The following is a 27826-nucleotide window of genomic DNA, read 5'->3' as shown; positions in this document are numbered from 1 at the left end:
TAAAGCAAAACCTTAGCCCCTTAAAAACATTCTCTGATTTTCTCCAGGGGAAAAAATTCCTCTACTCCACTTTGCTGCAAGTAGCTGTGTTGTGTAGTTGAGATCTTTACCCCTTTACAGTGAGCTACAAAGTAAATATATTATCACAGGTCTTGGTTCCGCAGTCCAGGGTCTTTTTCCCTGTGTTTATCAGCCAGGAAGCAGTTTACTTGTGGCATGCAGCAATAAATGCATCTGGTCATTTCCAGCATCCTTCAGTGTGCTCGTCACAGCCACAATTGTATGAATTAAAATGCCTGTTCCTTCTTTTATTGCCCTTGAGGGGAGGAAAATATTCCTGAAGGCTATGATTTCACAATGGATTGGCTTTTCTTCCTCTCAGAGGGACAGGAGGAGAGGTTGAGTGCAGCCTTCTCATGTGGAACATCTACTTTTTCTCCCCGTTGCCATGGTGACTGAGCCACTGGCTGGTCTGGCACCGAAAGGTGCTCAATGACACCCAATACCAGGGCATCAAGAGAGAGGACTGGGAAGAGAGAGGGGAAGCATCCTTGTTTAAATGTTTAATGACCAGTGTTTTCTGCTGGTGAATTTTCAAATAATAACCCATAAAGTGACAACATCTGCATCATTCAGACTTAGATACTGTTCTCCAATAACTCAGTTCTGAGGACTGCAAATATTGCAGTACAGGTTGCCAACTACGTATTCAGAAACTGTAACAGGTATACACAGAATACTCATTAATGTAAGTGGTTTTCTCTATCTAAAACTTGTTCCTTTTGTAATACAAATCCCATGCAGTAATAAACAACATGTATTTCATCACCTCCAGGTCTTTAATCCTATTTCTGTCATGGTCTCAAAATCATACTGCACTGGCATGAGCCAGAAAAAAAAATTGCTTACAGCTGCAAGAACTTGCAGGGAAATGAGCTCTTTCAAAATAATGAGCTATTAACCCATGGCACTGCTGCAGAGGCATTGCAGTGGTGTCAGCCACTGGTGCGTCAATAAGCAACAAGCTGAATTAGAAGCGCATGTGAATTTGTTTCTGTAGATAATTCTTCTTTGATATAAACTGGAACAAGTCTGAGTAGCTGGATGAAAACACAGTTGTGCTGAATTTGGCTCGAAAGAAAGGAAAGCGGAGGCCCCTAATTTAGGTTATCTCCCTGGTTAGCACCATTCACATGCTCGTTATTTGGGACAGAACTGAGCCTGTTCAATTGCTTTCCAGAGATATTTCTGGAGGAAATAAAATCCTTTCAGCAGCTGGGAGAGGAGGGAAGAAGGCAGACTTACGGATCAAAGGCCGCTAGCAGGAAGTTGAGCAGCAAGCTGATGGACTGCTCCACGTTGATCTGATGGGTCGTCGGCATCCGCTTGTTGAGCTGGTAGAAGATGGTTGAAATCACAGCCTCCAGGCGAGCCACGTTCAGTTCGATGCTGGGGTCCAGGTTGTTCAGGGCATTCTCCCGCAAGGCTTCTATCACATTCCAGATGTCCACCAGGTGCACTAGAGGACAGGACAGAAAGACTCAACTGGGAAAACGTGCTCCCGAAAGCAACTGAGAATAAGAGCCATCTCCTTCCACAGGGTGGGGAATAACACAACCATGTGCAACATGCTTCATGAATAATTAAATGAATTAATGTGTTTTCCATCACCAAATATTGAACCTGGTGGAGGAATGAGCAAATAAAATTCAAATCCGTTAATAAGCAAACAATACATGGATATTACTTGTTGTAATGAGTACCACCTCAGCTTGGAAAATCATTCCTCATTGTATGAAGTATTCAAATACAAGTCTGTATTTTACGGAAATCAATGAAAGGTAAACATATGCTAATTGTTTTTCTGAACCATGCCTTTATGAATCCCCATTCAGAAATTACTCTTAGATATTAATTTGCATAGCAGATGGGCTTTTCAGAAGATCCTACGAATACTAAGTGCTTATCACATACTGATATTTTGAAAATTCTTTTCAGCAATTTGTATGGAAAGCAAAATATTTTACAGAAACAGAATTGTAATTGAGTCAGGGTACATTTAAACAAATAACGCATAATGAAGTGATCTGAAAGTCATATTTTATGTCTTCTAAATATATGCGCCAAATGATTTGTTAAATATCTCTCTTTGATGAAGTCCTGGTCTAAGCTGAATTTGATGGGGCCTGTTTTTACCTACAAGGACAGTTTAAAGGACAATCTCTGCTCACCCTTCATTTTGTACCCAAACAGAAACCTTGTTTGCAGAGCACTGTTATTGTGGCAGTATGACTGGCTTGCTGTGGATTGCCATTTTCAGAAGAGGTGCACTGTGCCAAAAATAAAGAAAACCCTACAGCAATTTAAAAACTGGATTTACTTCAAACCTGAACTCAAAGGTTCATCCCTTTATCTTAAGTATTACCTACAGTCCTACTGAAGTGTTAGTAAAAAATAAATCAGGAAGCTCAGGGTGCAAATTTTCTTTTTTTCACCAGAGAAACTACTGCACAGTTCTCATTACACAGTTTGGTGACATGGTTTATGATGTATCAAAAGCCACCTGTATGAGGAAAGAGATCTTTGTTTTTATAGCTAGAGAAACTTAATTACAATCCTCATCATTAGATTTTTACTTGATTGGTTTGCAGGTGCTGTCTCAGACTGCAATGTGACACGATGGTCTGATGGCAGGGAAATGTAAGCTGATTGTAGATGGGTGATGAAATGACATACAGTCATTTTACTTGGTGTAAAATTCTGCCTTATGATTGGGTTTCCCCTCATTTCCCCTCGGGAATAAATAGACTCCAACACCCTGCTAGCGCATGTGGAAGCCCAAGGATGAAGATACCCCATAGCTGTGCCCCTGCAGCCCATGGACGTCCAGGGAGATGTGGAGATCCACCTGCAGCCCCTGGAGAAGCCCACACCAGAGCAGGTGGATGCCTGAGAGGAAGCTGTGGATCAGTGGGAGGCCCATGCTGGAGCAGGTTCCTGGCAGGGATCTGCAAACCTATGGAGGGAGGAACCCACCATGGAGCAGTGTCCTCACAGGACTTGTGATGTTATGGGGCACCTGTGTTGGAGTAGCCCGTCCTTGAAGAACTGCATCCTGTGAAAGAGTGACTTGTGCTGCTGCAGTTTGTGGAGAAATGTTGTCCATAGGATGGAGAAGTTCACAGAGAACAGTCTCCTGGGGGAGGAACCCCAGGTTGGAGTAGGGGAGAAGCAGCAGAAACAACCTCTAATGAACTGGCCATAATACCCTTTCTCTGTCTCCCTGTGCCACTGAGGTGGAGGAGGTTAAGCTGATGAAGGAGGGAGGGTGGGGGAAAGGTGTTTTTAAGGTCTTACTTTACTCCTCACTATCCTGCTCTGATTTTGTTAGTAATAAATTCAACTCATATCTCTAATTAGAATGTTTTGCCTGTGATGTTACTTGGTGGGTGATCTCTCTGTCCTCATCTCAACCCTTTGTTATATTTTCTCCCCCCTGACCAGCTGCAGAGGGCAGTGATGGAGACGCTTTGGTGGGTGTCTGGCATCCAACCAGAGTCAACCCACTACAGCTGGGTGGGTGGAGTACACAACCTCTGAACTCTTCTGTTTGCATTCTGGCTGGTGGAAGAGCAAATTCCCCATAAAAAATCTGGCACAGGATCTCAGATCCTTTTAATGCAATTGTTCCCAATCCCACTCAATCAGTTTTCACTGTCACAGAGGTAATCTGGATAAATGGAAGATGAACAATCTCCAGGAGGACAGCTGGCACGTAATAACTGACCCTTTCTGGGCAGCTTTTCCACATGGCTCAGAGGCCAGAGAATGGAGAAGTCACCAGAAAGCAGGCCATTGTCTGGTTCAGGAAAGAAGGGTTATTTGAGCATTCTACCACATAAAGAGCCAAGAAAAGTACCAGAAATACAGAGCAACATGCCAGAAGATGCCACGTGTGCATGTGTTTTGCGGCAGTATTAAGAGGGAAGGATGGGCAGAAAGCAAAAGGTAAAGTGGAATGTTTCCCTCAAGGTCTGTGGCCATGCAGGCTGTTGCTGGCCATGGGGGCTGTCTCTGGTCATTCAGAAGAAGCAGATGAAGAAAGTGCTTCCACAAGCAGTTTTACCAAGTTGGCTTCTGGTTATGTGTACAAATCATCAAATATGAACTACAGAAAGATAACAATGTGAGAAATTACCAGGCAAAACAAATTGCAAAAGAAAAGAGTAATGCACATGGCTCACCTTGACTTGAGGCTACACTAAGAAGAGAGAAATCCAAAGGAACAGGACAAACAGGAACCAGCACTACAGACCAAGGCAAATATTACTAGGACAACCTTATTATAAATACTGAATGAGGATGTAAAATCAGCAAATTAGAGCTGGTGGGAAAAGAATAAATACGGATGGGCTGCTTATCTGGGAGTGCATGAGTGTAGTAGCAGAAAAAACCATGAGAGTGGAAAAGGGCAATTTGAAGGGTAACAAATCATGTCATCAGAACTGCTGGGGTACTTTTCAAGCAACCTATACAGGAATTGTTTTGACCATACATATTCACTTCTGCAGTCATTGGAAATTGTGATGGTTTCCCTAACCACGATAAAAGGTTAGCCAGGAAGGAAGAACCAGACATCCAGACTCCCTAACAGTGAGAATTTCATGCTGTAATTAAACTTTAATTGCTGTAGCCTAGTAGTAGAAAATTCTTGAATATGGAGGAAAAGAGCTGGCACTATGAATAAGGCTGAAATGGGGGTTGGTGTCTTTATTCTTCACATGATCTAGTACTGATACTGTGTGGCTGTCAGATTTTAATGTAGGGTTTTTTGCTGTTTTGCTTTCCTACTGGTATTATATTTCTCATAACACAGTCATATGCAGAGTTAGTTTTGATGATGGTCTTGGGAAGGAAAATGTCCAGAGGCTAGGAGACGTGGGACTAATAACATCAGTATACTAAACACATATGAGAGAAAATTACTGGTTTTATTGTTAACTCTAACCTGAAAGCCTCATAAGCTCTCATGATGTTCATTGGTATGCCAGAAAGGTAGGGCACAAGACTAAGAAAATGACTTATTGAAGATTACACGGCTGTAAGAGTTCCCTACCCACCATGAAATATTAGTCTCAAGGAACTGCTGTGTATTTATGCTATAAATAACTTTACTTGGGCATTTTTTTTTTCTCCAGAAATACTTTGCTTCCACTCAAAGCTGAATAAACAATCCTACTGCACTATTTTATTTTGCATTTTATCAATTAATTTTACAGATATCTAAGAGGCTGGAAAGTATTATTTCCTGGAGGACGAGATGGAAAATGGAAACGAGCCAGACATTTAACAAGAACTACTGATTTTGAAAATACCTGCTCAGATGTCTAGCTCAAAATGAAAAGGACATTTTGTTAGGCTGCTGTACAGATGACTAAAGTCTCTGACCTTTGCTCAAGTCAGTTGTTACAGACAAGAATCATGCAGCTAAATTAAATGTAAAAGACTAAGTGTCTACTGTTGACTGGTGACCAAGGCTCCCTCTCATGTCAGTAAAAAAAAAAAAAAAAAGAACTTTAAAGCATCTGGTGGGAGACAGGTGGGATGAGCAGTGCCTTGAATCTGCCCATATTTCTTCACTGACTACAGACAAAGCCTAAAGCAACATGTTTACATGAGACATGTAACCTCAGAGCTGGCAAAGTTAACTGAGTTGAATCCCACACTTTCCTCCTTCAACATTAAGAAAAGATGTCTTTTCTAGCCTGACTACATGACCTAGAATAATTCAGGTTTTATATAAAATATGAATAATAAATACTTCAATCTGTATGAACAGCTACCAGATCCTGTCATAGTCACTACCTTTTACATTGCATTGCTTGACCTTGTTCAGATTACATTCAGGTAGTGCCCTACTGATCACCTCAAATTCTATTATTTTTTAAGGTTACTCATACAGTAAGCAAACTTTTACATATTATATCATGCTGCCAAGTCAAACTGTCAGTATTAGCAAAAGGGAGGTAAAACACAGGACTCTGCAAGTTCCACTCATTTGTACTAATAGAAATCGATGCCTACAGCTAATGTGGTATCTGCATTCTGTTTAAAGTAATAACAGAATGTAAACCTTACAAACTTTGCATAAGCTTACATTCCTCATCTTCTCTTCCACCCATTTTCCATAATACCTGCTATGCTCATTTATTTATTTATCCATCCCTGAGACTTTTAATCTCACTGAGGAAGGCATATCTCCTTACTTTGTTTGCACAACACATAGTGCAATAAACCCTAAATCTGATTTCTAGATGCTACATGATGGTAGCAAGAAGAGTCTGCAATAATAAATAATAAAGAAGCATACAAATGCAGGAGAGCTTTCTCTCTCCTAAAAATCTGCCTTGAATTCCCTCAAGAGACTAAAACTCCAAAAGTTTGTTTTTAACTTCTAATTGCTGTTGTTGCTTTTGCTGCCTTGCCCACATTTCCCACTGAAAAGTGAATCATGACTCAGCATGTGAAAGATGCGCCTTCAGAAATAGGTTTGGAAGTCTGTCTATTTTTCCTTCAGTGCCAGCAGATGATCACTATGCAGTAAGAGTAAAAGCTGCTTGTGTCTAGTGCCTGTGTAGCATAACGCTATCAACAATCATGAAGCCCAGCCAACATTCATGTACCCTTCAGAAAGGCCTCACACTCAGTAAACAGCACAGGTATAGATCTCACTCATTTGTCTGACGTCTGGAAAAAAAGCTGACAATCTGCATAAGCAATTGCTAAACTATGCTTCCCTTTAGATTTTCTGTGAAGTGATCCCTGAAGTCACAGCTAAGCTAAAGCTCTGCGTTATTACATCTTCTATGGCGAACACTGTCTGCTAATTTAACTTTTATGACATTATGTAATATTTAAACAGCATCACAGAAAGTTTCATATTTGAGCATGCTCAGTAAGAGACAGTGATTAGTGAATGTAAATAAAGTTCAGAGTCCAGACAGAAGAGGGATGACACAGATGAGAAGCATTACAGATGGCTGCCATTCATTCCACAGCAATCATTATCAAAAATTGCAGTCTTTGAGGAGACCCAGACTGAACTGCAGAGAATTAAGATTAATGCATGAAAATACACTCCAAATAGCAAATGTTATTTCCTTCAGTGGACTCCTTTGACTGTTAAAGCAACATTTGTAGAGTGTCTGTTGCCAGTGCACTGAGACAGAACTGATCAGGCTCTCCCTTCAGGATGCAAGGGGGATGAAGATGGCTGGATCAGCTTGAAAGGACTTTTGTATTTTCCTCAAACTAAAAAGTTTTCAGATACCTTCAAGTTTTACATCCTGCTCTTCTGCCTTTACCTGTGTTCAGAATACCTTTTCCTTTAACTTTTTACTACTTTTATAATGAAAGTGATCAATCAGTAGTTACAGTACAGAATTCCATCACCTACAACTCTGTCAACAGGTCAATTTGTGGAAGAGACGTACCCCAGATACACTTAGAGAAAACACAATTTAGCAATCTTATGTTGCTTATTATACGCACATATGTCAATTTTACTGATCTTGATTCTCCCTTTTTTCTTCAGGCATTTTGTAGGCTCTTCATTCTTCATCTTCAAAAAAACAATGTACTTTTAATATATTGTAACTAGTAACTTTAATTTATTTGCAGCAAGTAATTTTCTGTTTGGCAGATACAGTATCTTAATAAGCAAAATGAGAGAGATGGACTACATTCCTTTTCTTCAATTCAAAACAAAGAAATTAATATGTACTTATACAGTGAAAAATGAGTTTTTCTCTCCATCATGCAATTTATAATTATGGAAAGGCTCTGAGATACAGATAGTCACTAATCTCAAAGGAGGCAGATTACCTCAAACATCAGCTGTCAAGAAATGATGTTACCCTGAGAAAACATAAAAAAGAAAAAAACATTGCAAAGTTTATCTTTTAAGTAGTATAAAAAAAAATATTTAAAAACCGTCTGTGTGCTTAAGATTTATGCTTAAGCTTTCTTAGCATTAAATGGACCTACTTATACAAAAATTCTCATTTGCCCTATTTAACTTTTTTGTATTACACCCTAACCATGAGTTTTACAAAGCTATATCTCCATTTATTATTAAATGAACATGGAAGAGGAGATTACACTTAATTAAATACAGGAAGTAACAAGTCAGGGCTTAAACAATCAATACAAATTTATTTAACATGTAGTACATCTAAGTAAATATAAGTTAAACATGTCCAAGTGATAGATAGTTAGGACCAAAATTCTCCTTGTTATATTTTCCTTTGTGAATACAAGAACATACTTCTGAAGAAATATTAGCTTAAATTATTTCCAAAATTTTACTATGCATTTCATGAAGATTTTAGTCCAGAAAACCTCTTACACACATGCTTGAGTTCGAGCATACTTGTACTGCTATTTGAAATCAATGGCACTTGATGGTATGTCAGGTATTTCAGGTGGATTTCATTAGAAGGGAAAGATTTATGCTTCCTTGTCTAACAATCCTAAAAATACTATAAAATATGTTAGACGATTCTTTTTTTTTTTTCATTAGAATCTATGAACCCATCACAAATTAGGGTATTGGGTATTGGAGCCATTTGTCACTGCCATTGCTAAGAAGCCCTGGGAAGTTATTCACATTTTCTATTTTGATCCCTCTCTCCTGCTGCCAAGCAGGTAACAGAGGACTGACTGAGGCATGTTTTTCCTCTAAACTACACCTGTTGGTGTTCAAGCTGCCCCTCAAATCAGTCAGCTGTAGTGTGATCACTGAAAGCTTTACTTGCACATCCCACTACTATGCAGATCAAAGTGCCAGCAACGAAGGCTTTCAGTTTTTTACACTCTCTGGATACCAAATTACCTGAAATTTGTTACTTCTGCTCAGGGCTAAAATGAGGTACTCTTTGGCAGGGTACATCCAGTGACAGCTGTCACTCTACACAGCCTGGCACACCCAGACTACTCATGGCCCAAATAGCTGACATTAAGAGGAAACTACTCTCTGTGAGGGTGGTGAAGCAGTGGAACAAGTTGCCCAGAGAAGTTGTGGATGACCTGGAAGTGGTTAAGGCCAGGATGGGGATGGGTCATCCACATGGATGGGGATTTGAGCAACCTGGTCTAGAGGAAGGCATCTCTGCCCATGGAAGGAAGGGGGTTAGAACTAGATGGGCCCTTTCAACCCAAGACATTTTATGATTCTATGATCCGATGCAAGGGAATAGAGAACACGGAGCCACACTCTTCTCAGGGATAAGACAGTGAAGGGACTGAAGGAAACAGGCACAAATTAAAATACAGGAAAGCATCTGAATGTAAGAAAAAGATTTTCCCTGTGAGGATTTTTGAATAGTGTGATACTGCCCACAAAAGCTGTAGAGTCTCCATCCTTGAAAATAATCAAACCTGAAAATAATCAAAACCCTGAGCAATTTGCTGTAGCTGACCCTGTTCTCTCCAGAATTCCCTGCCAACTTCATTGATTCTGTGATGCTGCTGTTTGATCGTGAACCTGTGCTGCAAAACCACAGTAACTCGTACTGGAAAGGAGTCAGTGTTGCCTCACTGACTTTTCTCTAAAATCATTACTCGAGTAAGCTGTGCTCCAAGGCCCTTCTCTAACACATGTAATAAATAAAAAATCACAGAACCTACCCTGAGGCATCTTGAAAAATTGAAAAAGAGTCCTCCACATTCTCAAGAGGTTTTGTGTAAGCTGTATTGTGGGCCTTCACAGCACTGTGAGTACTCAGGTATTCCCTTTAGTTTTCCCTTGAAGGCCAAGGGATTTCAGAGGGAGGCTGTAGTTTCATTTAATCCCCTGTCAGATGCATGCATTCCTATTCCTCTTCCGCTTCCGCCTCCTCCTCCTCACCTTTCTGCCTGTGCTGTGGGACTGCACAGGTGTGTGGTATGCACTGGCTCAGCAGGAAGCTGGAATAAGACTATCCACTTCCACCTGCCCATCCCAGAGGTGAGGAGGAGTGCCCGGATTAGGACCTAAACATTCAGACCAGCCAAGAGAAACAGCTTTGTTCTGAACCATGTGCATATGGGGTAAGTGAGCTGCATTTGGACTGACTGGATTCATGCAGATCACCTGTCCCAGTGATGCCACATGGAAGGAGAGATGTCCCAGCCATCAGGAGCTGAGTTGTCTGTGCATATGCCAGCCAGCTGCACACTGCATGTACAGAAGACATTTCTGAGGGGATGCCAAACCTGACTGCTGGTTGTTTGGCAATCTGCAGGACAGAAGGTGTACAACTGAGGCACTGAAAATTTAGGGAGAGTTTTAAAGGTTCCCCTGTCTGCATACTTGGGCTGGAATCCTATTATATTCAACCTATGTAGTGCCCAGAAAGTAAAGTAAGTTACTCTAAAACCTTCTGGGATTCTGATCACTACAGAACTTTGATCAAGTATTACTAATGAGGAATAATCATTAGGCTAACAATACACTGAAATGTGATCTTTCCACTTTTAATATGGTACCTGACAAATCCACCAAGGTGCATGAGTGTGTAAAGATCTCCAGTAAAATTTGTCTTTTACATAGTAATTTAATTTACAATAGAAGTTCCTTCTTCCCCTGCTGTCAATTCCTGACCATCTTGTCTTATCTTGTTTTACCTATATTTAACCTAAGACAGAAGGGCTCTCTGTGGGTGGCAAAAGCCGTCAGTCTCTCCAAGGAGCAGCACTAATGACAGTCAATTCTGCAAAAGGGAACAGTGGGTGATCCACCCTGACTGCTGGGCTGGGAAACTGCTGTCATCTACTTGTCACCCAGATGCTGGCAAAGTGTTTTCTTTTTTTTAAACCTGCTTTGAAATAATTTATTTGAAATGATGAATGAAGTATCACATATATAAATGAAATAATAAAAAAATCTAACTCTAAGCTTCTTAGTATTTTGATGATAGCTAGAAAAGAATTAGAACTCGGAACTGTTGCTAAAAAGTCACATGGCTTAAATCCACTGATTATATATAATTTTCTTATTTTTAGAGTTCAACAATCTATCTGCACGTAAAGACCAACGTGCAAATAGCAGACCTATTGCTACATGTATTCCACAGTCAGAAACTTTATAACCACCCCAAGACAACAGTACTTCAAAACTGTGTGTCTCTATTATGCTTGCGATCCCACTACAGAACCATTTTAATGAGAAAGGTTTTATTTGAGGCACTGTGTGATCAGGCCTCAGTCTGACTGAATAGTTCCCACAAAAGGGTTTTGCTAGCGTCACCTTTCAAAGAAGCGAAAGAACTCATGAGGTAACAAGACTTGGTCAATAGATATGTATAATATACAACAGCTTTCTCATTTCCCTTAATAAAAGGTCAGTTTGCTTTAAGTTTGAGTTCTCAGGCGAGTTTGTAAAAGATAGATCTGGTGAACCTGACAATGAATACAGCAACCAAACCACGGAGACTTTCAAAAACTGTTTCCAGAGGAGAACCAGAAGCCACGTGTGATCCCTCCTACTTCGGAGATGCAAATGGAAGTTGAGAAACGCCTGAACATACGAGGAGGAAGCCCCGGAGTGCGAGGCTGGCGCAGCTCAGATGGTGTGGAAGAACGCAAGACACGCCAGCTGAGATCTCGCCAGCCGGCGGGACACGCCGCACACGCTCCTGGCGGGGCCTCGCCACAGGATGGCACTCCTGGGTGTATTTTAAATGCAGCCACACTCGCTCCAGCATTTTAACTCTCTCCTGGCACAGCGTCAAGCGAGACAGCGCGAATCAGAGGCGGTGCATGGCCACCGAGAATGGCCGTGTCTCTGCGTTTAGCCGAATGAGGCCTGTGAGCGTGGAGGTGGGGCTGTGTGGGTGTCCTGCACCGGCCATCACGCGGGCCGGGCAAACAATGCCAACCCCGCGCGGTGAAAAAGGCAGAATGTCTTCATCTTGGATGCCCTTATTACGGCGGTAACATCTTCTCCAGCAGTATGCTTCTTCAAATGCCGAGTCTGAGACTTACACCACATCTTTCTTTCATCAGTAATTTCCTTTTTCCCTCTGACAGAACCGCTGCCAGCTCCATTCATTCCCCCCCCCTGCCCCAACATTCCCCATGCCACAGGAGGACTACAGCTTGCTAGGCCCTGCTACCAGCCAAATGCAACCATAGAGGGAATGCAAATGTTAACAAATTGGGTTATTTACGTTTTTCATTAATTTTGAAGCAGTGCACGTGACCAGCTTAAGGATACATGGTGTTATCCCCAATCTCGTATTAACTGCTGTTTCCTTTAAAAAATAGCTTGTGATAAATAAGGCAAAATGTGATTTAACAGTTCTTTACAACAGTTTCTTACCTAATAGCTATAGAAAACAAGTTGAGATTACATTATCAAACTTTAAGGTTAAGTCCTATCACAAAGGTCAATGAAAAAGAATGAGCATCTATTAGACATTTAGAACTGCTTGAAAACTAAAGCCCCCTTTGGCATATATCCTGTTTTTCAGAGTGTGATCCATGGTTGCTTAGTTTTCTGTAGTATTATTTTTTAAATCATTTAGGGTTGGCCAGACTGTAAACAGCAACACAAGGTACAGAATACTAATGAGAGATGAATCGCGCACTTTCTTGAATATGAAATATGTAATATTTTACATATATGCAAATTCTTAACCTGATCCTCATACTATTAATTTAAATATTTTCTTATGTAATGTGGACTGAATTTGACCCATAACATTTTCATCTATTAAAAATAATTAGAGAAAATCTTAAGCTGAACTTAATGCTTGGGTAAACAGTCTGATACCACAACTGCATTTTTCATCCCCAGAGCAGAAGAGACATATTAAAGATTATTAACATATGCTTCTCTCTTCTGAAGAGTTTGGTTCAGTCCAGAGGGTTCCCAGGACAAAATCCCAGTACCAACTTCAGCTGTTGAGAGCAAGAGCACTGCTATGAAGCAGGACATTCATGTGACACACGGGACTTGAGTGAAAAAGCATCTTATGCCTGAAGTCATAAGGACAGTTCAGACTTATCTTACTTTACCTTTAGCTGAGATTGGTAATCAAGTTCCTAATTACTGTCATAAGTTTCAGCTTTCATAGGTATTTAATAATGTATTACATTTGAAAACAATGAAATTTATTTGCCCCAAAATCTTCTGGAATATGAGCTATAATCAGCTTGGAAAGAGGGAAAGATGGATCCTAGTATCTGGAATATCCCTTTCTGGGGTATCATTTTAATTTGAATAGGCAGCCTCTTATTCAGAGAAACTATCCAGAATATTTGACTAAACTCTGTCATTGTGTTCACACAATCTTTCCAGATTTTCTCTCCTGACATTACTCACATTCAAAGCAATGTCTTCTGCCAGAGCGGGTCGGTGCTCCACTTCCCCAGCTGATTCCCTCAGTAACCAGACTCCAAACCAGAAGGCAACTGCAGTGTCTCCCCTTAAAATACTGTGTTCTAAAATTTCACATCTCTTGAGGAAATAAGGACTAGGCCAAGGAGAAAAGCTCCAGCTGATAGAAACATAGCTCAACAATCAGCAACACTGAGAAAGGCAACACGACTGCAGAATGTGAAATAGCAGATAAATGAGATTTAGGTGAAGTTTCGCACATCTATCCTTCTCCCTGTGTGTGACAGAAGCTCTTTAATGATGTTGTCAGGGCCCCTAGATGGAGTAAGAGTCTCGATGTATATGGCCACTTATCTGTCATCCTTTATTTTACACACGCAGTTCTTAAAGATGTTCTGCAAATCCAAGACAAAATAAAGAGTTTCAAGGCAAAATATAGATGAATGAACTGTGGAAAATTAAACTTGGGGAAGATCAGGACCTTTACAAGACATGCAGTATGATACTACTGTCAACTTCATTTATCAGAAATTGAGTTCAGCCTCCTCAAATAATACACACTGAGAGAACGGATTCATTCTTTCCTTTGTGCCATAGTGATGTCAATGAGTTCAAACGAGTTACTTTCAATTTACTCCCTGTCAAGAAAGGAGACATCCATCTATCCATCCAAATGGACCAAAGAAAAGCCTGAGCAGACAGAGAACTTCTGTGGAATTAGCCTACACTTTTCTCGGTTAAAGGGCCAAACACCCTGCTAGAAAACATCTGCAGCCAAAAATATTATCACAGATACAACTCAGTCTGAATTCAGCCTAGGAATGCCTTGATTCAGCACAAGGAAAATGGCCTTTGTAAAGCTACTGTGTATCACAAACACTAATGCCAGAAAGCTGAATGTTCATTGTATAGAGACCCGGAACTGTGTTAATAACAATACCCACTGAGGACATTGCAGTCTCTTCACACTTATAAAGGCAGGAAATTATTTTTATAGCCAACATCTTCTGTTTTCACAATTTGTCCTAGCATACCAGATACTAGCAGTATGAAATCTTCCACTAAGACTTAATGAAAATAAAACTAGATGCAGTAAAATATTATATAATGGCTAAGCCAAAGCTTTTCTCTGAATATTCTGGATGTTCTGAAATTGATCTATATTTCTAGAGTTACACAAACTTTTGATGTAACTGAAAACAAATGAACATGCAAGAAAACACTCTTTGGGAATTACAGGAGGAGAGGACTGTAATAAAATTACATCAGGTCCCACATTCTGACTTTCCCTCTGGGGGCTGTTTGCTGCCTTCACCCTCAAGAATCCCATAATTGCTGAGAACTTTCACCACTGGCTGTGGCTGGCTCCACAGTGGGCTTATTTGTAAAAGGTACTGGAGACAGGAATAAGGAACAGCTGGAGACAGATCAGACTTTCTGTGTCAGATTGTGATGGAGACCGCTGTTTAGGCAGGAAGATGGTGCAGACTGTATGGTTAAGGTGGAGGAAAACTGTGTAGTGCCTACTCATTCTCCTGAACTAACTTAATGATGGCTTAAAAACCAGGACAGGGTAAAAAAAGATCAGCAAAATTGGTAGATGAAATGGAGGAGCTCAAAACATGAGGAGGAATTTATTTACTGCAGGGGTTTTTAAGCATTGGAACTGGCTGCCCAGGAGTTATTCGGTGAAGTCACCACCCCTGGGGGTATCCAAGAAATGCCTGGACATGATACTAAGTGCTTTTGGTCTAGTTGACAAAACGGTGATGGGTCAAAATGTGGACTTGATGATCTTGGAGGTCTTTTCCAACCTAAATAATTCTGGGATTCTGTGAATGTAATGCTACACATATTGGGCAAAATAGTCCAGCTTATCCTGTCAGGAGTCTGCAAGTACATAAAAACTGTCCTGCAGTCTATAGAGAAAACATGCATGTATGGACTGAGCTCACATATAACTCCTCAGGAATAATTGGTTCAAGTCCAGAATGGAGACACAGGGCATCAAGTTGAAGGTCCTTAGGAACAAAGGACCACAATCACCAAACTCACTGATAACTGCTCCAAAGATGACTTGTTACTTCTTTTCCCCTTTGCCACATAAACAGGATGTCATATGGAAAAAACCCCGAGAGAATGACCCTTATGTGACAGGCATTAATTCACACTGCTTAATGCACTCTGACACATTATAGAGGTGCTCATGTGACATCAGGGCAGACCCAGTAAAAGACCCAAACAGGACAATCAGAAAAGCCCAAAGAAAGAGAACAAAGGCTCAACTGTAAGAGAGAGGTGATTGGAACCAAGAGAATAACAGGAAAAGAGAGCAGACAAGGGAATAAGGATTGCAGAGAAGTTAGAGATAAAGCAAATGCCGCATATAATAACATGAAGCTGAAGAAGGGACAGGGAAATAGTGATGGAGACTTAAAAACACAGCTACAGACTGAGGGGAAAAACATAAGGTTGAATAAAGAAAAAGCTTTCACAGAAAGAATTAGAAGACACAGTGATCCTATGATCACAAAGGTATTGGTTTGTTTCAATTAAACAGTATGTCTACATAAATTTTGCAATTTTTAGACTGTCTATAAGGTTACCAAGATAATACAATAACACTAATACTAACAATAGACAATATAAATAATTATAATTGTTATTATTATTATTAGTATTGTTTTGTTTTGTTTTTGTTTGAAGTATTTATTAAGAGGACCAATGTGAAATAGGGTACAAAAACTTTCTGGCTTGGGGGAACTAAGCCAAAGGGTGCCAGAGAAAGGTGAGTGATGCCTATTACCAGCAGCAGATGTTCAGAGACATAAGTGAGGAACAGAACAGACTGTCCAACCTTACACGTTCATCAGGAAAGCCATCAGAAATAGCACAGTGAATGGCAGTCTTCACAGAGTTCAGGAAGTCAGTAAGAAGAGATTTTCAGACATGATCCAGTTACAAAAGCTGTCTGCATTCAGGCAGAGCTGTGCCACCTGTGTAGCAGAGGGCAGCAAGGTATACTTGTGGTGTGACCTAGGCCACGTGTCTGTCAACTTCTGACTTAAAGAAAGCCAAATGAGTCATTTTCCTCTTTAAAGAACAAAATAGTATTAGCTGACAACCTTCTGCATCTCCTGTTTTCAACAAGAGCCACTTGGGATCATGGGTATGTTTGAAAAATCAATCTCTAAGCTACTGAAAATGTAAAAGTTTTAAGGTAGATATCCTTGTTTCACTCCTTTTGACATTAAAATTAATTCTAAATATCTACTAATAGCTCTTGTCTCAGTCTTGGTTGAGACACACTTGCAGTGGCAGCCTTTAAGAGCAAATACTCAGGGACATCTGAGATAACACAGCCCTCTTATATAACAAGAGTACACTTCATGCTAACACTGAAGAAAAGGCTGAACGGCAGTCCCTCAATGAACATGCCAAATATACAGGTTATATGCCAGCTCTCTAACAGCTATTATGATTGTCAAGCATATTAATAAACTTTTACAGTTGAAAGGGAAAGAAAATCTGAACCTATTTTCAGGATATTGTGCTCTGAACGAACACTTACAGACTAAGGATTTGTCTGTGGGGAATATGCTAAATCAAGCCCTTTTGAACTTTTGATTAAATAATTGATGCATAATGCAGAATGTATAATATATGCATTCTTTTTCCATAGTTGCCTGGAAACCCATATGGAACAGTAGTAGCAATTCCAGAAGCATTTAGTCTCTAAGTCGTTGGTGAAGACAAAGGAACAAAAAAGTTTTTAAAATCATTAACTCATTTCTCTTTCCATTCTTCATATACTGCAGGATACCAGAATTAGTAACTTACACAATGGTATCATGACTCTTGTAATACAGAGTGGCTTTTTTTTAAAGCTGTATCTCTTGGAGCCATGTGAATAATGTCACTCACTCTAAGGGAACTTGTAAGACTCGGTTTTCATTAAAATAGAAAACAAAGAACACAATATTTCCAGCCTCTACCTTTATGTAATAATAATAAGCAGATCATAGAATATCCAAGGTGGTCAACAATGAAGAAAATGAAGAAAATGAAGAAAAAAAATAAGAATGCAAAATGGTGATTTTCATTTCAAATTATAGAAATTTAAGCAATTCTCATAAAGGACTGATCACTGAGGGTTTAGAAGAATATGAGAATCCCATGATCACAAATTCAAGAGGCAGATTGCTTCAAATTGCAGCCAAGCAGACCTTTTGCACTTCTCAAGTAGGCAACACTGCCTGTCATTCAGTCTGATTGCTCTGTGACCCAGCCTGAAACTATCTTGCTTGGAAGCTTTACTGCTTCCAAGATGTAATGAAAAACAGGATAAACCCAACAATGAGAACAGAGCACTAACCATGGAAACTACAGTGATGAAGGATTAAATTATTTAATCTAAACAATTCTGTAATCATCATAATTTGGTGGCTCTGTTTCTGATGGTAAGTTTCCTGAGTAAAAGAAAAAGAAGGGCAAGTACAAAATTTCATGGGTTCTTGGGACGTAAAAGGCAGGATAATGACAGTGAATACTTCCTGCCATGGCAGGGATCTTCATGGGATTCTTGCACCTTTGCACATTTGTTGTGCACTCTATTCCACATTTGAGAAAATCAATACTCACTGAGTAAAAGGACTAATGTCTTTATACTACGCTGGCAAGAGGTCTCGTTTGAGTAAAGAGAAGCAGTTACATGGTCCTAAATCAATCAACATAGAAAGATGAAAGATCTCGTGCTTAAACATCAACAGGACTGGAACACTTGTGAATATCTTCTAGCTTTGTGTTTATGGAACTCTTTTGGATATGTAAGATCAGCATAGGTTTTCTCATGCAGAAGAAGAATAACCTGGATGTCCTGTTAACTTCTTCAGCCACTGGATAACACAAAGGTCACAGCACCATTTCTAGTGTGGAATCAAGACTTGCCTATCCTTTCCTTTTAACGCAAGTACCAGATATTGTGATTTTTCATTTTGTACTGAATGGTATGTTGAATGGGATGGGATACAATTATATTTTGTCAGCCCAGCATAGAAAAAATAGAGTCAAACCCCAAACCCTTGCAATTTTATTTAGGTTAAATCAAATAATTTTTTAAAATTGCTTGCCATGATGATGGGAGGCAGTAGCTCATACAGGTTGATCTCCTAATTTCATATCCAGATTGTCAGTTTCTGGGACAAACCCATTTTCAGCAGCTTGCTGTAGCATTACAGGAGGTTTAAGAGTACAGACAGAAAAGAGCTTTAAGAAAAGCATCTAAAAATAATGTATTTACAATAACTGTCATCCATTTTCACTAGGAAATTATTACATTTAAGCAGAAGAGAAATTAAATCCTAACTTAAAACAAATGTAAAAAGGCAGATCAAATCAGGCAAGCACCCAAAAGCATGTATGGAGATTAAGCTGACATGCCTACATGCCTCAGCTGTGACTACACAAGTCCAGAGGAAGTAGAATAAAGAGCAGGTGGAGGTGGAGGAGACTGCCTTGGACATACATAAGGTTTCCATCACATCATGTCCAAAATAATTAAAAAAAAAAAAATCAAAAAAAAAGAATCACTACATTGAAAAACATTTAAAGGGAGAAACAAAGACACCAACACCCTGAGGTGTTGAGACTAAACTGCCAGAAAAACAAGCTCCCTTTTTGTCTGCATTAATTAAGCCACATGTTACCATCACCAGCACAGCTTTTGATTCACACTTTCAACTGTCAATGATTTATTGTGATCTAGGGAAATCAGCAAAATCTGCTTTTGCAGTCACAGTCACAGAATGATTTCACAACACATTTACGATAGTTCACCAAGGACAGCAGTAGTTTTCCAGCCATACAGTTCTGTATTAGTGAGTGATATTTAACGGTATAATGGTTTTGATTATGATATGTTGATATGTCCTACTCCTGGTTGTCACCATACCCCAGAGGGAATTTGCATGTGAACACAGTATTTCATCTCAGCATGTTAATAAATTCACTGAGAAAGAAGGATTAAAATAAATCAACTGCACAATGATCAGTGGAGATAATTATAAATTCTGGGGTTTGGTGGCTCCAGATACTGGTGAATGTCGAGTGATAGGTCTAACTGCTGTCATTGGTCTTTCATCCTTATTTTAGGAAAGCCTAAGATGTTTCTGTGCCTGGATGCCATGGATAAACAGCAGCAAATAAACCTTGCCAAGATGGCATTTTCCTGGCAGTAAGGGGTGCTGAGCAAGAGTTATGTTTGCTGAGAATTTACTCGGGTGCTCCAAAACCTGCTCTAATGCACTGGCAATGAAGTAAAGGACAATACTCTCCTCTTTGACTTGGTGAGAGCAACACTGGTTCATAGAGTTTTCAAGTTCTGACTGTTTCAGACCTCATGGTGCTCACCTATAGTTTTTCTACCTCCCTCCTTGATTCTTGCAGTGTGCACTATCTAGCACCACCTTTAAAACACATACAGAAAATCTATATGATAAAGTCAGCTATTCCCACTTGGTGTTTTTTACAGACTGGAATAAACACGAAGCATGTTTGATCAGGCTCCTGTAGTTGCTTCCTAGTTGCTTTTATTATTCCAAATAATGAAATTTAACCTCAAATGATTAGGATGCTGCTATTTCCAACACTATATCCAACACTATCCACCAGTAAAGTGAACACAGTCAGCTCTCACACTCCTGGCTTTACATTCTTGGATTTCAAGATGACATAATCACCAGCAATGTGCTCCCCAAGGTCTATCTGTCTGCAACTCTTTGCATTCACTTTGAATTATTCATGCCCAAATCTTAATATCTTCTCAAGACTAGTATTTATTTGACTTTTTTCTCTTTTTTTTTTCCCAGAAAAGGCATCTATCTCTTGTGCTAATATTTATAACTAAGGGAAGACTATTGCAATTGCAACAGGTCTACTGCTACAGGAATTCTGCAAAGCAATCAGCAAGTAGTCTGCAATTATCTCTTTCTATATGCACCACATCATCAAAAGTACCTACATTTACCTACAGAGTTTCTCTTTTCATTATTTCCAATTTTAGAAATTGTCAGCAGAAATAAGAAGCATAAAATTAGTTTATATTCATTGTGAATTAACAAGGTTTCCCAGCTTTTAGGATTTCGGCATTCAGAATTTTGCATGTCTCCTGCTTTTGGGATTTTTGTCACATATTGCATCCCACATTTGGGCATTTAGCAGATTCAGAGGTGTGGCAACAATAATTTGTAAATGTTATTATTATTTATTTACAGTGTTAACTTAGGTAAAGAGGAATGCTTAAAATTGCAGGAATTTTTCTTTAAAAGATAACATCATAGATTTTTCAAATTTATCTACTTTTGTTATGAGTCCTTAAGAAGAATTTCTTGTTTTTCTGAAGAACAAGGCTGGAGTGGATTATATTCCATCCTGTTTGACAAATAATTGCAATGACTGATAATGATTTTTCACACTCTGATGATTGTATTTAAACTGTCACTTTAAAATGCTTAGAGACATTTTTATAAAAGAAAGACTTTCCACACATAGGGTATTTTCCCAGAGTTTTATAGAATTATAAGAAAGTCATATATTTGCAATTTTGAAGACTGTTGGCTAAATATCTGCAAAGAAATCTTATGAATATGAAATAATTTCACAGAGAAAATTATTTGATATGCAGTGGTAATACTCAAGGTGCAACATATGTAGTGATATTCTGGTAAAAGGCGGTAAACTGTCATGTCCTCTGTAATTTTTGCCCGGATAATTTAACTAGTTTCAGGAGAAACTCTGCAAGAGAGAATAGCTCTCAGAATATGATTTTTGCCTATTGCACATTGCCTGCTTTGACAGTAAAACCCAGTCTGCTGCTGAAGGTTTCAGCAAAAAACTGCTTTTGTACTGAGAGATGAATTCACAAAGCGAGGCCAGGAGATGAACCTGTGTGTCTGCATTAAAGGCAGCAGAAACAAACAGTGCACTGTGTGTGATAAGTGTAGCTGCCTGTTAAACGATATCCCATGACTGCCTATGCTAATGGGCACCTCCGGGTAAAAAAGATGGTGCTAATAAAGCCTCTGCTCTGCTTTTCTTGGAACAAACACTTCTGGCACTCAAAGCAGCTCTCTGCTTCCATCCTCATACACCTTCAGCCTGTAGCCAAGAGCAGCTCTCTGCAATTTATTAAAATAGCTCTTTAAAGAACCCCTTAAATATAGTCTTTCCAAGCAATTTTCCCCTAGTAAGTCTGGGCCAGTGTGCCAGGGCAGGGCAGGAGAGCACAGCTGAAAGACAAGGATGGCTTGAGTGACAGGAGGTGCTATGCACTGGGAGTGGAGCAGAACTGTCTTTGAGCTTTTTCTTGCTATATTCTACCCTAAACAAAGCAGCTCAGATGCAGCAGAAAGGTTTTTTTCCCCAGGACCCCTTTTTGTTTTTTTGTCTAATTACTGTTGGGTGGTGCATAATGACTTTCTGTAAGGGGAAAAAGAAAAATCCAATCCAAAACAGTAGCTGACATGAGCAAGAGGTCTGATATTAACCCTTTCAAGGGCAGTGCTCAATTCAGCAGCTCTACGTTTAGCAGCTCTTTTTTGGACAGTCATTGCTTGAATACCTGTCAGGTGAATGAATAACTTCCTCTCCCATCGATAAGAGAAGCCCGTCTGGGAGAGCAGTCTACTCAAAACAACGGAAGAAAACTGTACTTGATGGTGAAAAGACACACAAACCAGCCTATTCCAGAGCAGCAGGCATCATTGCTTAAGTTGCACAGAACCCAGTACTTATGATGACATTTTAGGTTTCTCCTTTTATTTTTTTTTTCCTTAAGAAGAGGTTGATACAGTATCAGTCTTTAAACAAGATCAGCAAGTCACTCCTCCTAGGTTATCAATGGAGACCAGAAGATAAGTCCTGTCCATGAGTGATTTGGCACAAGCTGGCAAACTGCATAGCATCTGCACTAATTCTCTATGAAGAGAACCAACAGTTCCACAAAAGCAGATCTCAGCTGATAAATCAGAGGCGCAAAATTAAAATTAACAACCAGTAGATTTTCAGCCAGACAGACACTCCCAGCAATGAGGCTATTGTTAGCCTTTAGGTTTTTTTCATTTGCTTTGCATGCAGTTGAGTACATACTTTGCTATCACTGTCCATTTAATTGGATACTTTTGTCACCTCAGACTACTGTATTTTGCTACCATGAAAATGAACTGAAAATGTCATCCTCCTAAACATAAGACTTTAAAAAATAAACAACTGAATACAACATAATAGCATCTTTCAACATATTTGCTCCTGAATGGGAGAAGTCAGCTGCTGGGCAGGTACTAAACCCCCCTGGGTTTTGTGTCTGGCAGACTGCTTATAATGTGATACCAAACCTTCAATTCATACTTCAGCTAAGGATATATTAAAAATACTAGAAGTGTGCTACAAAAGTGATTAAACTATTGGTTCTGTGGTTAATAGCACAGTAAATACAGTCCAAAATATTTTCCATCACAACTTGGCCTCTCCAGTATGTTTGGACAGCATTAGCTAAACATTTCTGTAACACAGACAGATGTAACCCCAAAACTAGGGACTTAACAGGGCAGTGAATTTCTATCTACAGTGAACATTTTTTAACATACTTACCACTTTATGTAGCATAGCCAGGTTGTCATTCTAGTCTATATGGGAGGACTAAAACTCACTTGTTTTCTCTGTGTTGGTTCTCTCCCTACTGCTATTGCTGAAAAGAGTGCCCTTGGTTAGGCTACTTTTTTAAGTTGGTGTGGAAAGATCTAGTAAAGCACATATACCCCAACCTGCTCTTCTAAGTATCTGCATACCATTTTGGATGGAGAAGAAAGGATACACTTCATTATAGATTTTATATGTATTTCCCCTTTAAAGCTCAAGCACATGACTGTGCTAATAGAAAATGCAGCCATAAAGGGAAAAAGACTAAATCTCAGAAAAGAAGTTAAAAAATGTTACTAATCAAGTGGAAAATTTCCCAATAAAGCCTAGAGGGAGTAAGACAGATACACAGAGACTACAAGCAGGTTCACTCTCTCAGAAGAGCTGCATCTAGGTGGCCTCCTGGAAATGTCTGACAGACACTGCACTTTGCTGCACCCTAAATAGAAGAGGACTGGAAGCAGCATTTTTTCTCACAGAGCAGCTATAAAAGCATTTAATTTGCAGGGCCCTGCTGAAACTCACAAATGCCATTTCACACAAAAACACTGGAGAATGCAGTTAACAGACTTATTAATCAAAGTTGTGGCCTGTATCCTGACCCACCCTTCTGTGACTGAATCACTGGCATATTTGAGGCAAGTTCATTATAAAAACAGGTTAATATTTGATGTCTGCCCAGGCAGTCTGATTAGTGTTCTTTGGAATGCCAGATCACACAGTCCTGGTTTGTCAGTGGTATGAAGGACAGGCCAGGGAGTGCAGTGGAAAGCTTGTAACAATGGCAGGTGAAGGAAGTGCTGGCATACTTACAGTTGCATTTCTTCTGAACAAATCTAAGCTTGCATGCTGTTCGGTAGGTGGACAAACGGATGCGATCCAGATCCTGAGCCCCTAGTGGAAGAGAATAACAGTGACATTTGTATGGAATATGACCTGTGTGTATCTTTGCTAGCAGGGAAGCCAGAGAACAAAGAGGACACACAAGCTGCCTCCATTTAACAATTTTCAAGGCTCTCTCCTTTGCAGAGAGAGTAGAGAGGAGTGAGGAGTAACAAGGGGAACGTCAGGAGCTACAGCGTTAAAAGAATTTTATAAAGGAAGGCAAGGAATAGTCAGCCCACTGTGTCTGTCACTTTGAAGAACAATCTGGTCAAGCTGCAGGCTAAAAGACACACTGGCCAGGCTCCAACAGCAGAGAAAAACCTCAGTTGAATTTTAATATTTAGCAAAAAAAGCTCGTAACAAATATCTTTAGCTGACATGCCACACCAGAGCAAGGTACTGCCAGCAAACCGAATCAGAAAACATACTGTACTGTAACCTAAAGACTTATGGCAACCTGCAGAAGGGGGCAATGACAAAGGGTGTGAGGCCTTTCTCCATTTTGTGGATGTATGTTCTCTGCAGTGGAGACCTCAGAGGGTCAGCTCTACGCTCCACACAAAGCACCCCCGGATGCTGCAATGTAAAGATCTGGTAATTTCCAAAGCAGCTGTCCAAGAGATGGGAGCAAACTAAGTGGCAGCTACCTCAAAACAAGGACAGTACACAGGGGCCAGTATGGGGGCAAAGCCTGGCACAGTGTCCAACAAACTGATCCAAACAAGGTACAGTCAGGATGTAAGAGGAGGGAATACAGCCGTGCTTCTATACAAGTGTTCTAAATGCTTTAAGATTTCTCAGCTGAACTGCTGAACATATGGCCACGTCGGCATCTGTAGCAGGATATTCCGTCTAACTGGGGGTAAAATCTATAATTTTCTCCCATTTGCATAAGTTATCAGTGATGGGTGGGGAAGGTGGATCATGCTGCTTTAGGTGTTCAGGAATACTGAGACCACCCTGACTCCACAATCCCAAAGCTAAACCTTCTGGGGACATGAAAAACAGTCCTGCCTGACAGAAATGAGCACTGGTGAGGATGTGGCACACAAAGTTACTGACAAAGGAAGCAACAAGTGATAGTACTGATAACTTATCTAAAGCTGCTGAGCTGGCATGGGTAGCCTAGAAACATTTGACTGACAGCCAATCACTTTATACTACAAAAGCTCAGTTCCATTTTTTAATAGCAGGGACTTCTAACACACTCCTTCTGCATATGTATGTGGCAGTTCCTCCCTTGGGTGAGAACGCCCCTCAGGGTTATTCCTTGAGGCCATGTGGAAGAGATTTGCCCACAGTGTTGATATGGGTGAGTAACACCAATCTCTACTTAATAATTATTAAGCTACTTTTGAAATAATTTATTTAATAAATAGTGCCCAATATAATTAGTTATAAATTACTATCTGGTAAATAATTTTGATTAAAGTATTTTAGTTTAATTTTTATCATTATCATTAATTTAAATAAACATTTATTTTATTCCTATAAATATATTTGGTTTGCTATCCTAAATATTGCATGATGAAGTCATATAGAGTATCAGTTACATCTATATAATCCTTAAGAAATAAACTCTTTACCAAGTCTGGGACTAGGATTGGATTGAGCTCTACTCAGGCTACTCTCTTCCAGAGTGAGTGGGGTCCTTTCTGCACCTTGTGACTCAACTGGAGGGCTTCCTTCCCTGATAAATCTTGCCTGAAGCTTCCATTCTGCCTGTGGCAGCATTGTTCACACTTTCTTAAACAATATCATCCTTCGGACCCAAATTTTACCAATGTGCTCTGGCCTATGGAATGAAAATGAGAATGATACTCTCCACCCTCCCCAGATTCTGCTCTCTTCCTGACCAAACTCTCCCACACTGTCCTCCCAGGGCTCTCAGCTACTTCCTTTTGTTAGTTACACCATCTGCTCCTGGGTAAACTACCTCTCACTACTTAACATCAGGTACGGGAAGTATTTTTGTAGTTTTTTCCATCATATCCTCTACTCTTAAAATCACACAGGTTATTTCCTTCTCCACTGGTATCTCACTGACAGCTTTTGAAAAATTTCTTTACAGGTGAAAGGGAGGATAAAGCTCGCAACACTAAGCTTTTCCTTTTTAACAGGAAAAACGAGCAAAATGAATGTAACTAAATGAATGTAACTTTTCCCCTCTTAATTTTAGTGAAAGCTACCAATAAACTCCAGTGCTCTTTTATAAAACTTCATCCTTTTAACAAGATTTAAAGAGTGAAAGCAAAGTGAGACTCTGGCTCATTGAGCTTGTGAAGTTGCAGTAATAATCCTAAGTAAACAAATTTGTAGGCAATGTTTTTTTACTATTTGCACACAGAGTAGATGGTAATATTTTAATATTATTTGGGGAGTAGGTGTTGCTGGTAAGACTCTGGAACAGGTAATTTAATTTTGTCATGATTCACATTTTGCCACAGTCAGAGATCTATTTGTCAAATAACTTCTGTAGAAAAGTGCCATCACTTACATGATGGAGAGTCCTAAAAAACAAGTGGAAAGATGTGCAGGACTGAGCATGGCAAACAAGAGAGTCAACTTGTAATTCCCTGATTGCCAGTGGCCTCTCCTTCCTTCTGTCTGCTGGAAGTGACTCACTCTGTTTCCTTTGAATATGCTCATGTCATGTAACACTGTTTGCAGTCTGCAAAAATAACAAAGGGACACACTGCAACTTTGGCTGCTGTTTTCTTGCTGGATAATATGTGCCAACAATGATGTACATTTTGAACTCTTCATCAGTGTGGATGCACCTGGGCATGTCAGGTCAGACTATGGTAACACTAAGACATAGTGGCTTGATGTCCAACAGAGCATCTTGAGTTATAAGACAAGTTTTAACCACAGGACTCTATGGAAGGTGATAACAATGACAATATTAATTCACAGAAAGTTTGTAATTTGGAACTAGAAGGATGCCTCTTCTGAAGAAAAGGAAACAAAAAAGGTTGAACTAGACCTCTCAAAATACAAGGAAAATCACAGTGGTCCAAATTTAAAGTCAGAATCAAATCCTTCTATTCCTTGTTCAGGACAAACATCCCACTTAAAAGGGCTTGAAAAGTTAATTTTTATTTTGTCCTCTTTGCTATCTTGTGTAGTCTGGAACATGACCCACTTTGTAAAATTATTGTGGAATTTTAATCACAGACTTGCAGATGTAGGTCCCAAGAACCGGCGAAAGCCTTTATATTACAAATTTTCTTCCTCTGATATTGGCAGGTTGTGGAGTTTACCTATTACCAAAGGATTATGCCTATCAGAACGTTAAGAAGCTTCACATGGCCCACAATACGTAGGGTGTCAGGAGCACATGGTTTTCGTTAGAAGTGTGGGCTAGCACACAGCTGGGGGCAGCTGAATGCGATGCCAGGATGAACTTCCATTTCAGTGAAGCACAACTTCTACACACAGAGCTATCTGAGGGGCTCTCATAAGGCAAAGTCCAGTGTTTTATGAATATGGCTAAAATACACTTAATTTTTCCACAAAGACTTAATATTTTCCCCTCCTTTTACCTAGTTGGAATATCCAGTTCTCTGTGTACGTATGTAGTAGGTGGAGGAACAGAGGCAGGCAAACAGAAAAGGGAACATGTGAGATAAATCCAACTGAAGTAAATATGCCAAAATACTAAAATGTGAAAGAAGAATATAGTAGACTATAACTACTGGTGTACACTATGGGAAAATAGTCCCTCCTCTGCCTCCAACTGTTGGTTTTCCCAACACCTCCTTAACTCTTCCAAAACAATCTGACATCAAAACAGCCTTCAAAACTGTGTTAACAAACCATAAACCCTCACAGAAAAGTCCTAAATATTTTAGGAGTATTTCAAAC

The 27826-nt window shown here is 39.7% G+C and overlaps 1 protein-coding gene across 20 annotated transcripts in view; it reads right to left on the bottom strand.

Moving 5' to 3' along the window:
• The window catches only part of DTNA (dystrobrevin alpha), a 226291-nt gene that overhangs the window by 66103 nt on the left and 132362 nt on the right, over positions 1-27826 (bottom strand). For all 20 annotated transcript variants that reach the window (XM_058833825.1, XM_058833822.1, XM_058833838.1 and 17 more), the window contains 2 exons: positions 23888-23968; positions 1306-1519 (listed from right to left, as the gene is read on the bottom strand). In XM_058833825.1, coding sequence (XP_058689808.1) covers positions 1306-1519; positions 23888-23968 — 295 coding nt within the window. The remainder of the gene's footprint in view (positions 1-1305; positions 1520-23887; positions 23969-27826) is intronic.

This window comes from Poecile atricapillus, chromosome 2 (genome assembly GCF_030490865.1).
Source record: "Poecile atricapillus isolate bPoeAtr1 chromosome 2, bPoeAtr1.hap1, whole genome shotgun sequence".
Taxonomy (NCBI): Eukaryota; Metazoa; Chordata; class Aves; order Passeriformes; family Paridae; genus Poecile; species Poecile atricapillus.
Note: the sequence above shows the minus strand (reverse complement) of the source record. Positions and strands in the feature narration are given on the sequence as shown.